We start from the raw sequence: 12,346 nt of genomic DNA on the forward strand, positions 1-12,346 counted from the left end.
TGGTGAGCGACGGCAGAATTATACAGAATTATACACGTATGTGTAGTTTATAGTGAGTCGAGAAATGCAGTCATTGGTACGCCGCTACTCGGGTGCCAGTCAACGGATACCAAAACGCCTCGTGAACGTGCTAAATAGTTTTATGCATGGAGAAAAGGAGGCATTCAGAATGGGAAACTGAGGCATCTGGAGCAGCGTTTCACTGCCCAGGGCCTTCAGGGTCTGCTGGGCTGGGAGGCTGAGGTCACCCAGCATCATGTAATACCAGCCTGGAAGGGACCGCAAGGATCATCTGGTCCCGTCTTTTTCGCAGCACGTTGTTGAGCTGAATCTTAAAAATATCCCATGTTAGGGACCCCACCACTTCCATGGGCAGATAATTCCAGTGGCTGACTGTCCTTGTGAAAACTTTTCTTCTTGTGTCCGATGGGAGTCTCTGCAGGAGTAACTTGTACCCATCACCCCTCATCTTTTCCATGTGACTCCTTGTAAAAAGGGAGTCTCTGTCTTCTTCATAGCCTCCATTTAAATACTGAGTAATAAATCGTGTAGGATTTAGCCTAGTGTGCTGCTAAAATGTGAATCGTGGCTGAGTTATTGCTGGCAAAGTGTTGCTGGGCGGCAGTGGGAGAACCCTTCTCCAGCTCTGGCTTCGTTGTGTTGCTTCAGTGGGTAGAAGGAAGAAGAAGTCTTCTATATGTTCAGTTACTCAGGCCACCACTTTGTCACCTGCCTCTTTTAATCCAAGATCAAGGTCTGCACCCACCTGTCTGCCCTATACAGAAGAACCAATGGCCAAAATAGTTTTGTGAATATGTGAGAGCTTCCCATAGAGAAAAATTAGCAGTATGTCCCTCATATTTAAAATCTGGGGAAATCAGCCTCCCTGTAGGATGAAATGCTGTAAATTGCCCATGTCTGCTGTAAACTCCTTAGTGATGCACTCGTATTTTATGAAAACAGGGTGCCGCCCATGCTGCGACAAGGCTGCAGGGTTTACAAGAATTCAAAGCCGCTAATACTGTAAAAATAAATCCTGATGCTCCCCAGAAGAACGCTCGCTTTTTAACGCTGGAAGTAAGTGAACATATTCTCTTCTCTCTCAATTCCTTTCTTCATGCAGGGCTCTTACCAGGCTTGCTGCTCTATTAAAGAGCTGGATGTGTTCCACAGAGCACGTGAGATTAAAGTGGATCCTGACAAACCCCTAGAAGGCGTTCGGCTAGCTGCGCTGCAGGTAACAGCACCTTTGTGCCCCCAAGGAGGAGAGTGGGACAACAGTGCAGTGCTTGGTGGCATCTCATCGTCAACGCCTGCCATTTTTCCACCGAGAGCTTTGCCAGTCCTAAGCCTCCTGAGGTTGCTGGTGTGAGGGTGTTGCTCATTTTTGGCAGCAGGCAGAGGGGCAGGGCAGGGTCTGAGGGCATGACTATGTTTCTGCAGAGCAATAGCTGTTTCATCGCTGCTGTATTCTTATTCCCTTAGCCTTGCCTCAAATTGCCTCACATTTATCACAGGCTGAACGTGTGACAGACTTACTTCAGACCTAGCTTAGATGTGTAGCTCATTTGTGGACATGGCCTTTAGATCAGGAGGTATGTCTTGCCATCTATTTCTTAAATAAAATCTCTCTGGCATTTCACTGTGCTGGAGGGGATTCATCTACAAGCACTACATGATGCCACTGCTCTGGAGATGATGGACCGCATGGAGATCTACGGGACAATAAAAATCATTCTTTAGTGGCCCACCTCTTCTTAACATGATAACTTCTTTTGTTACACAGGCAAGGAAGACTTTGTTGGTTCCCACCCCACGCCTGAGGACTGGGCTGTTCAATAAGATTGTTCCACCTCTGGATGCAACTAAGGAGATCCTGCGAATATGCGCTACGTCACAAGTAGGAATGAAAAATGGAGGAGCTCTGAATTAATCTGTAGAAGAGTTTTAGGTTGCATTAGTCCGACTAAAAGTTGGAAAACCGGGTGCTGCCTGAAATATTGTTCTGCTAATATGTTATTCCTTGATTTGACTACACATCCACCATTGTTTTTTTTTTGGTGGTACATAAATCATGAGGAAATTTAGTCTTTTTGCTGTTATTTTGCTAACAGATTGCTGATGTTTTGTGAATACTAGGAACAACTTTTGTAGGTGAGGTAGATCTTTGAGCTTCTAATGAATAGCATTCCTATATTCTGCAATTTTGAGCTAGCAAACCCTATAAGGAATATATTAGTGTTTACAGTTTTTGCATAATCTGGCCAATAAAATACTAGGTTTTATTAAAGAGAATAGGTCAGTTGGTTTAGAATCCTAAGTCTAAAGGAACATTAATTCTGTCTTTTGCATCAGCTGAGGTCCGAAAAAACCACCGCGTTTTCTTTTGAAATGCGGTATGTTGCTGCCCTCTGGTGTTAAAACATTATACTGTATCGCTAAAGTAACTTGTCAGAGAAACCTGCGTTATTTTATACACGTCTTTATTTGATATGAAAACACAAATTGTATAAAACCAACAAGCCAGTTATATCGTTTTTTTTCATTATCTCCTTCTGAAGGCAATAAAATTCTACAGTGATCCTGTATACAATGAGGGTTGTAAATAGATGGTAATTCGTAGTGACTTTCTTTGTTGGAAGTTCCATTAAAGTCATTAACTAATTAAGCTTTTCAGGACTCAACAGCACTTTGGAAGGAGATCTTTCTCTTGACCTGCTTCAGGCTTCATATCTGATCTGTGATCTTACAACCATGTGTTTGTTTTTTTCCCCCTTGCCAACCAGGCATGAATAAATGCTATTAGCAGTTTATATTTACAAAACATTGTGCAAACAATTCTTACCACGCTGCTTTGAAGCAGATAATGAGCATTGTTACTGATAGTCAGCCACAAATTACTGATCTTTTTGTGCTCTACACAGAAAATATTTGTCTTTTTAGTGTGGGGATTAGCTTAGTGCAAAGTTGGGTTGATGTGAGGAGGATTTATTACACTGTACATATATATTAGGAGTGAATGAATCACGAGGTATCTTTTAAAAGATTTGAAACCTCTGATGTTTGGAAATCCAGATAAACACCTTTTTTAATTTCTGCAGCTCTGGACAGAACCTTGTTAGGATGTGTTCTTTAGAGAGGTGCCTGAAAAAGAGGAGGTGGGGATGAGCCTGGAGAGAGGGGAAGGAAAAAAGGACGACAGGGCTTTTTTTTTCTAAGGGTTTTCATTGCACTTGTCAGGAATTGTGTGGTTTTCTGTTCCTATTTAGGCTTGAAGTTAATAGTAGTAGGATAGGAAGTGTAATTTACCCTCATTTTTAGAAATAGGTGTCCAATAAAGGGTTCCAAAATATGACGTTTTGATCCTAAATAAGTATCTGTGCTTAGAAAAATGCTCACTTCCCTTAGCTCTCCTTGAACTGTGCCAAAATTCCTGTCACTGTAATAGGGAATGTATTCTGGGATTCCCTGGAGGATAACTTTCCAGACGTGTACAGCTTGGCTATACATGGAAGAAACACTTTGAAATGTGGGGAGTTACTTGGATTTATCAAAATATTCTGGATTTCTGCCTCACTGGTTGAAAGACTCTACACTCCGTGAACCTAAAATTGTGGTTTCCTTGCAGGGTGTAAAAAAATATAGTGTCCCTGTAGGTCTTGATGGGAAAGCACGAGTGGACTTGGTTGTTGTAGGATCAGTGGCTGTCTCTGAAAAAGGTAAGATAAACCTCGTAAGCCTTTCTAGGAGGAGGGTCCTAAGTCACGATTCACGGTGTTGGGAGGCTACCCTATGTGTTCCTTTTGGCAGACCCAAACACATCTTTGGAGCCAGATTATGGTCTTGAGTCCTTTTTTTTCTGTGTGACAAGTCACTGATTCCAATCCAACCAGGAAGAATCAATGCAAACGGTGCTGCCAGGATTTGGCGGGGCAGGCAGCAGCATGGTTTAGAGCGTGCAGGCCAGTGTTTTGGCCTTCAGTAGGACTGTTCAGGCAGGCAATTTATTGTTATTTCTTTAAAGAATAAAAGAGCTCCCTGTTGAGATGATCTGCTCTGCTCTCGCAGGGTGTGTAACAGGACATTTGTGACAGCTGCTGATTCAGTACCTACTTGTAGATCAGGTTTGGCATTTTCTAGAATTTTGAAGACCTGCTGGTGGTGAAGAATTTTCCACTGACTTTATCCATTGCCTAAAAATATCACGCTCTTTGTATGTGACCCAGCCTCCTCTTTACCCACGTGAAGTTAACCTGCATTTGACATGAATAGAGGGTTCTAATTACAGTGGGTAAATAGGCTTTTATATTAACTGACTTCGACTACATTTGGTTTATTGGGAATGGGAGGCTTCTGGGATCCTTAGAAGTTCATTAAAACTAATGTTTTATTTTAGTTTCAGCACTGATTGCAAGGAAAGTTACATCCTGTGAGAGACACACGTGAATTCTTCCTGAGTTACAGCTCTGTGCTTACTTTATCTTGTTGCAGACTGCTTCATTTAGTTGGCATCTTTTTTGACAGTTAACTTTTCCACTCTATTGTTTCTGTGTTTACTATCACTCTTTACTTTTATTTATTTTAGGCTGGAGAATTGGAAAAGGGGAAGGTTACGCAGACATGGAATATGCAATGATGGTGTCAATGGGTGCCGTGCAGGAGGATACACCTGTAATCACTATTGTGCACGACTGTCAGGTAAGTTAAAATATCCGCTCTCAAGTGACAAGTCAAAAGTGTGCAATACTGAATGATATGTCTGAAGAAGAGACTTGGAATAACATTGGTGTGGTGTCTTTTACTTTGTTCCCACTGTCACTGACAGATTTTCACACGTTACAAGATGTCAGGAATGGTGCACAGTTTTAGTAAACGGAGTTTTTTTAACTGCATGCCAAATCTCTCATTCCTTGTAGGTGGTTGACATAGCAGAAGAGCTTCTTGGTGATCATGATTTAACTGTGGATTATATACTCACTCCAACAAGAACTATCAAGACTAATTGCAAACGACCGAAACCTCAGGGAATCATATGGCACAAGGCAAGTTACTTCTGCTAATGGTGGCTTACTGGTACCGACATTCTGTCCCCTCATTTTTACAGATAAACACATTTGTTGTATTAGAAATACTTGGAGCAAACGTTATCGTTGTCAGATGAAACAAAACAACGGTATTTGTGTTCAGCATTTTTTAAAGTGGTAATGATGATGAGGAGAAATATATTAACTGAATCCGAGGTTGCTGTATCAAATGGATTAATAAGATGAGAGTCACTGGAAACGTTTGTGGATTTTTAGGGTAGATATGGTTTCTTGTAGTTGTTTGCAGTATAATAGTCTGTGTAAGATGAGGGGCTTCTCCGCCTTATGTGTTTTATGTTTTATTCTTCAGCACTCACTGGAATTGTCTCTTGATTTTCTGGAGGCAGTACCACAGAGAGAACTTTTTGACGTTAGGCCACATGGAACAGGTAGAATATGTGCTGCTCTGGTGGTGAAAGGAAAGCCTGACCTAGTGGCTGGTACATTGCTGTTGAGGTAGTGGATTTATGGGATTAGTGTTCAAAGGATAGATGAATTTGTGGTTGGAGCTTGTTTTCAGGTGGAGGAGTAGTGACTTTGTACTGCTAAAATCACAAATCGTTCTTTATGGATAGATCTTAATTTATGGGTTTGGCTCGCCCCACCCCAAAATTGTCAGAAACTTCAGCAGTTTCACAGACAGTTTCAGAAAAGCATTTAGTGAATTGTTTTGCTGGAAGTTCATGCTGGGAAAACTTTTTGTCATTAGGTTTTCATTCCTAAAATCATTCATTTGGGGAGCAGACGCAGTCCCACATGATTGAGTAACAGTAGGAACACTGAAATAAGGAATAGTATGTCCGTGTCTTGCAGAAACCGCGGAAGAATTACTAGTGAATACTTCTAGGGAAATCAAGATTTGTTTGTTAAGCACTTGCCAAAGAGCAGGAAGAGTTAAATTTGTTAAGGTATCTACAACAAACAATTCTAGCCAGTACTATTTTTAATCCTATGGTAGGAGAGTGTTTTACCCTGCCAGTGGTTGACGATTTGAGGTTATAAATAAATAAATAAGGACTCTATCCATCCTCGTGCATTTTTTCCACTGAATTGCTTTTTCAATCCTAATTTTTTTTTTTAAGGATATTATTGAATGTAATTGTTTTGGAGGCCTACCCCTTGTGTTACATCCATCTTGCCAAAATACTTTTGATCACAGTCTGTCTGCTTAGTGTCAGACTTCAGTCTCAGTAAGTGGCCTTGCTAACACTTTTCTTTTCTATCTGGTTCCCTTTAATGGTGACATTTTTCAAAGGTCTGGGGAACAGTCTCTTGCAGGGGTTGTTGAATTTTTTTCAGACTTTTGCCACTCATGAAAATTCAGTCCGTCCCAAGCGATACATCAAATTCGATGTTAACTTCTTTGCTTTTTTAAATTTCTTTGCTTCTCAGAGGAAAAAAAAACAAGATCAGTGTTATTATATGTGCCTCATAAACTAATGAAGTGTGTACCACAGCATTATATTGAGGCGTTGTCTGAAAATTACATCTCTCCAACTTTTCTACAGCTTTCACTGAGAATGATGGAGCACATTACACCACTGATTCTTTATTTAAATATTCAAATGTTAATTTAACACTTAAAGCTACTTTTGGCTATTCTTTAGAGCATGTGTTGATTAGATAAGAATATTGGAAAATACCAGCCAAAGCAGGGATAATCATTAAATTTATTTCGTTCCGGGACAAGAAGGAGGAAATTAGCATTATTGTTTCACAGGGAGCTGAACAATTTGTATGTGTTTTGGTTTTGCTTGTGGTGGTAACTGTATGTTCAGCTTTTGCCCAGAGGGTCTTGAAGGTGGGAGGTCTAGTTAATCGACAGGGTGTTAAAAATGCAGGATTTGATGTGAACTATTAAAGTGTTTGTCCTTTTGACTCTTCCTGGCTGCTCCTATATCCTTTTCTCTCCCTTTTCTCTACATCCTTTTCTCCTTCAAATCCTGGTTTATTGGTACATTCTTGTTCCTCAGAGCAAAACTAAATGAACCAAGAGGTAGTGAGTAAATAAATAACCCGCTTCTAAATAAGATGTTTTGTCAAGAGAAAGTAGCTTAACTTTATTGTTAAGATGTATGATGTGTAAAATACATAATGAAAGAAGTTCATCCTTCAGGAACATGGCTGGATCAAGCCAAGACAATGATTTAAGAGCTTAAATTAAAGGTGTTTGCAAACATGAGATTACAGCTGAGCATTGTGGTACAGGGTGTGCTTTCCCAAAGCTGTTAGGATGAAAACCATTCATTCACACCCTCTGTTTTCAGCTCTATCTTTGGAAAGAACTAAGAAAGTGCTTATGCAGCAAGCAAAATACAGTATCTCCAGGCTGGATTTCTGTCCTCACAGGGGTACTCCATTTTCCTGGAGTGTTTTTTGTTCGTTATGTGCGATTTAGGAAGGGCGTAGTTAGTGTGTCATGTGTGAGGTAAACAGGTGTTCGCTGCGAGTAACTGGTTTACCTTTCGGAGTAGCTGGCATGACTCAGTTACCTTCTTTCATTTCTTCTCAGGGCAGAATTTCCAGCTGAGCTATTTCTTGCTGTCAAGGTAGTGTGGTTTTCCCAACAGGAGGATGGGATTTGCTGGGATTTTTGTCACCAGATGCCAATTTAAACATTTCCAAGGAAGTATAAGAGCTAAGGTATTCCTAACACCAGAAAAGCATTATCAGTATCAGTGCTAGGCACTCTAGAAACCGTTAAATACGAAGGCAGTAGTGGAGCATGTGTTTGGGCAGGTTTTCTGCATCTGAGTTCAGAGTTTTGAGAAATCAGTTTGTGCTCTTGGAGGACAGCGAGAGCTGCTAAGAGCTGAGCACTCTGGAAAACTTTATTTGGATGCCAGTGCAGAATTATTTGGCTTCAACTGTCTTGAAAATCTAACCCATTGTTTCTGGGAGCTGTAAATTCATGAAACGACTTACTTTCTCGTTTAGCATTTTGTATGGGTAGCCGTGATCTTTATCTGTGACACTGTCTGTTTTATTTGTCACAATTACAAAGTTATTTGTGCTGCACTTATTTTAAATTGAAACTCCACAGACCAGTTAAAATATTTGGGGTCATGAAGAGGGAAATGAGAGTAGATGGTGGAAAAAAAACCACTTTATTTTAGCAAGCATTTCCTTCTGTTTTTTAAGTTATTCTTTTGCTGAGAACTTTATAGAAGTAGGAAAAGATTTTTCCCAAAATGAAATGAAATGGAGGGGAGGGGAATCCCTGAGTCTAATGTTGAAAGAGTTTAGTGTGCAGTGGCAGAGATGGAAACTACCTGACAACAAACAGCTTTTGATTCAGGTCTGATAGAGTATTTGGGAAATAAGGTTATACAAAACCTGTAGCAGGGACACAGCATTACCATCAGAAGAAAACTGCTGTTAGTTTAGCCAAGGTTTCATTTTGTTTTGTTTTTTTGGAGGGATAGCATGGACAGGGCATGCTTCCACGCATGGTTAAACGTCTCAACACCTTTGCAAATCTGACCTTTGCTGCAGAGTCCATGAAATCAGGGGTTTTTTTGCTGATGGATTCCAAATGTGTGTTGCATAAGTTTCTCCTGAGGGACACTAGCAGACTTCACGGGCTGCCAGCTCCCAGAAATATGCCTTTGGATTGCGTGCACATATTTGGACATTTTGTGCAAATGAATGATAAAATGTTCAACTGTGCTGGCCTGTCCTAGCTGTCTTAGCTTTGTCTGTGCTTTAAACCCCTGTGAGCTCAGTGCTCCGTGAAACAAGGAACTGATTAAGGAGAGAACACGAGAAGTGGGCTCTGTCCTGGAGGCCTTGAGTCAGAGACCCCTAAAGGTGGGCAAAGAGGAATCTTTCGAGCACTTTCTGCCTACCAGCCTCAATATTTGGAACGTGCGGTGGTTCTACTGTACAAAAGAGGGTTTGATCTCGTTTGCAGCCTGCCAGGACGGGGCAGCAGCCTCAGTTACCACCTTGAGCCATGTGTTCTTATATCGATTGGTGTGTGAAGCACAATTAAATAGGAGACCTAGCATGCTCCCCTATCTATAGCTGTCCTTCCCCTCATCTACCCTGCATCTGAACGGCACCGCTTCTGCTGCCAGGGAAATCAAAGTGGTGTTTGGCTTGGCCTGTGCTGTATCAGGGGTCAGCATTACTCATTCTGTCAGAGGACAAACACATCTTTCATTCTCCCCAGCAAAATATTGAAAGTGGCTACGTTTACTGTTCTGCAATGAGAGGTTGAAGAGAGCCCCCATGTTCTAGCGGAGACGTTGCAGAAATCCATCTGCCACTATGTTGTTTTGGGACCAAACCAGGTGTCGGAAGAGTGGATGCTCGGGGTTAAGTGCTGGGAGATTTGAATTGGCCCTCGGCATCCAAGGCTCTGTTTTCTTCGGGTTTCTCTCAGAAAGGGGCCACATTTCCCTTCTCAGCTCCTTTCCCGTAGCCCCGTAATTGTGTGCCAGAAGAATTCATCTACACTGCTGTCCTCTTTCCCCAAGGCCCTCCCAGCTATGGCAGGGAGTAGGCAGGATTGTTAAATGATTAATTGCCTTTGGTTGGGAGTTATTTTTAACCTGAATCACTTCGGTTAACTTAAGTTTATAGCGGAGACCCACAAGCACTTCTGTTGGCCAACCCCAGGGGGCTGAAGTATGGAACTGGCCTGGGAATTGGTGGGCAAGGGATAATAGGAAACTTCTTCAGCGGGCTGTGCTGCCAGAGCCAGTCTTTTAGCTAAATCCCAACACTCAATACAAAGTTTACAAACATCAATAAATGGTTTGGCCTTGACTTTAGGCAGGAGGAAGGAAGGGAAGAAGCTTCCACCACTGGATTTGCCCAGGTCCGTATAACGGGATCGACCGGAGTCGGGGTAGAACCTGAGTCCCTGGCGTAGCCCGAAGCAGTAGGCAAGGCTAGGGAGGAGGCACCAGCCGGCACAGGACCAAGAAACGTGCAGCCTGTTTGAAAGAGAGGAGGAATATCTTTGGCCTCTCTCCACGTGGAAATAAATCACTGCAATCCTCCACAGCTCACAAGACAAAAGGAACTTTTTGCACGATCGTAATTAGCAACACATTGTACTACCACAGAGTTCTTTTGTTTGCTATTTTGCAACAGAGCAGAGCAAGCTTTTTCCTCTCCTCTGCCACCCACTGCCCCCTTTGCCCTTTTGGCTCTCACCCCCTGCACCCCAAAAAAGGTAGTGAATTGCTGTGTCAAATTGAAATTCTGAAATCCCAAACTGAGTTTCTGTGTTTTCTTGACATGAAAGTGGCAAAAAAATAAGGAAGGATTTGGAAGGTTTGACCTGGCTGAAAGGTTCTCCTGAACTCCAGAGAAAGCAGCCCTTAAGATAAATTCTCTGTCTCTTTTTTTGTGGCAGAAGGATGAGCTGACAGCGTCAAAACTTGTCTAATGTAAGTTTTTTACAGAATGTTTTCTACTACAAAAATATCCAAGTGTCAGTTCGACTGCCTTTGTTGCTTTGGTGCTGTAAAGACTGCTTACTGTTGTATCTGCACAGGGCTGGATTTGAGGTAAGGATAAGTTCATTTCTCGGTGATGTTTGATGAAAGCTTCAGCTTTTATAGAAAGCAACAGTTCATAGCCCTTAGGAAGACAGATATGCTATTGTAACTATGTCTTCTCAAGTTTGCAGGAACCCTGAAACAGTAGCTCCAAGAACTCCAGTCAGATGCTGAAAACTCCTGGTCGCTGTAGTGAGAGGGGAGGCGATGTTGAAGCCCGGCCAGTTGAAGTCTCTCAGAGAGTCTGCTGGCCCCTGGATTATCTAAATCTTACACTTGAAAGGCTGGGAATTCCAGAGTCTCTCAGTGCCCATCTCTTTGATTTCTTTCATCTACCAAGTGGTGCGTATTTGCCCGTGGTAGCATTGATCTTTCTAACTAAACACCCAGTCCGTGCTTTGGGAGCTGACTTGAATTTCAGGGCGAAGGGAACTGTACGTACACTTTGGAAGAGGTTGAGGTTGTCCTTTGGACCCAGGAGTGAATAGTTGCATGAGAATATAAAAATGTTTTTCCTGTTTGGTTTAATTAGCGTAGAGCTTAACATTTCACGTAGAAATTTGACAGAGGACAACAAATGTTCCCAATTGTTGGCCAGTGAAAACAAAGTAAGATGGCTTCAGCCGTTGATTTGATGTTGTATCGCCCAGGGAAGGGGAGTTTGCTGTCAAACACAGCGGTCTGAATTCTTGACTGAGAAAAGCGAATCAGTCCAAGAATCCACAGAGCAGTAACTCTTCAAAGTCTGAAAATGGCCTATATGTGTCAGAGTGTGGAGGCTCCCAGAGCCCCAGAGGAAGTCCTTGCTTCTCAGTGTTGGCTGCCGGATCAGGCCAGGTTTGTTCAGAAATTGTTCTCAGTCAAAATTTGCTTGCTTAAAGGTCTTGATCCCAAACACCTTGACTCTGGGTCTGCAGTGTGGTGGATTGGAGGTGGCCTCTGCCTGTACTCGTTAGTCCTATTCTGCTGTTTGAGACTACATTAACAAGGTAGAGCTAAGACAGGATTTAGGTAAATTGTATTTTTATTTAGTTTCAGCCTGAAATAAAACTTGCTTGTTTGCTCCTAAGAAGAGGAGCCCTGTAACGTTTCAAAGACTTTTGTTGACTGGTGTTCCTGTTACATAACCTAACATTGTCCCCACCCTGTCTTCAATTTTACTCGAGTCACTTAAGAGCTGGGCTACTCTCCCTAGAGATCTGTAAGGTTTAGACTTCATGTGGTGCAGCCAGATCCAAACTCCCTCCGACTGTAATTGTAGAACCAGGAATTCAGGGGCTCTGAGGTGAGAGAGATCCGAGCTGGGAGCTCTGCAGGCATATTCTAGCCAGGGTATGCTGGTGCTGGTCCAGCACAGCCTCCTGACAAGTAGTGGCTCATAGACTTGGGTGCAGCACCTTGCTAGAGTGGCTTGTCCACACTGTGTGGGCCACTAGCTTGAGTCTCAGGCTTCCCCAGGCTCTGTTTTGCTCCCTAAATTTTAAGAATTGGATCTTGTGTTGATGGATGTTCTGCTTGTCCAGCAGCCAAGTACGAATTATTCCTCTTTCCAACTGCAGTCTGCAAGCCAAGAGCTCAGACCGCATGAGCTGGGGAACCGCGGCACTTCCTGCCAGTCACGGAGTGCGGCCTGGGGCATCTCATCCCCGAGACGGATGGGGTTCAGCTGTTGAGAGGAAGAGCCCTTCCGAAAAGCTGCTTGTGACCTGGGGATGGATGGAAGGGATAGAGCCTTCACGGTGTTGAAAT

At 42.6% G+C, this 12,346-nt stretch overlaps 1 protein-coding gene across 1 annotated transcript in view; it reads left to right on the forward strand.

The window, feature by feature from the left end:
- The first annotated feature begins 973 nt into the window (after positions 1–973).
- The window catches only part of MTHFSD (methenyltetrahydrofolate synthetase domain containing), a 12,698-nt gene continuing 1,325 nt past the window's right edge, over positions 974–12,346 (forward strand). The window contains exons 1-6 of the mRNA XM_009864741.1: positions 974–1,013; positions 1,119–1,237; positions 1,787–1,900; positions 3,629–3,719; positions 4,586–4,698; positions 4,917–5,042. Coding sequence (XP_009863043.1) covers positions 974–1,013; positions 1,119–1,237; positions 1,787–1,900; positions 3,629–3,719; positions 4,586–4,698; positions 4,917–5,042 — 603 coding nt within the window. The remainder of the gene's footprint in view (positions 1,014–1,118; positions 1,238–1,786; positions 1,901–3,628; positions 3,720–4,585; positions 4,699–4,916; positions 5,043–12,346) is intronic.

This window comes from Apaloderma vittatum, unplaced genomic scaffold, assembly GCF_000703405.1.
Source record: "Apaloderma vittatum isolate BGI_N311 unplaced genomic scaffold, ASM70340v1 scaffold39302, whole genome shotgun sequence".
In the NCBI taxonomy this organism is placed as follows: domain Eukaryota; kingdom Metazoa; phylum Chordata; class Aves; order Trogoniformes; family Trogonidae; genus Apaloderma; species Apaloderma vittatum.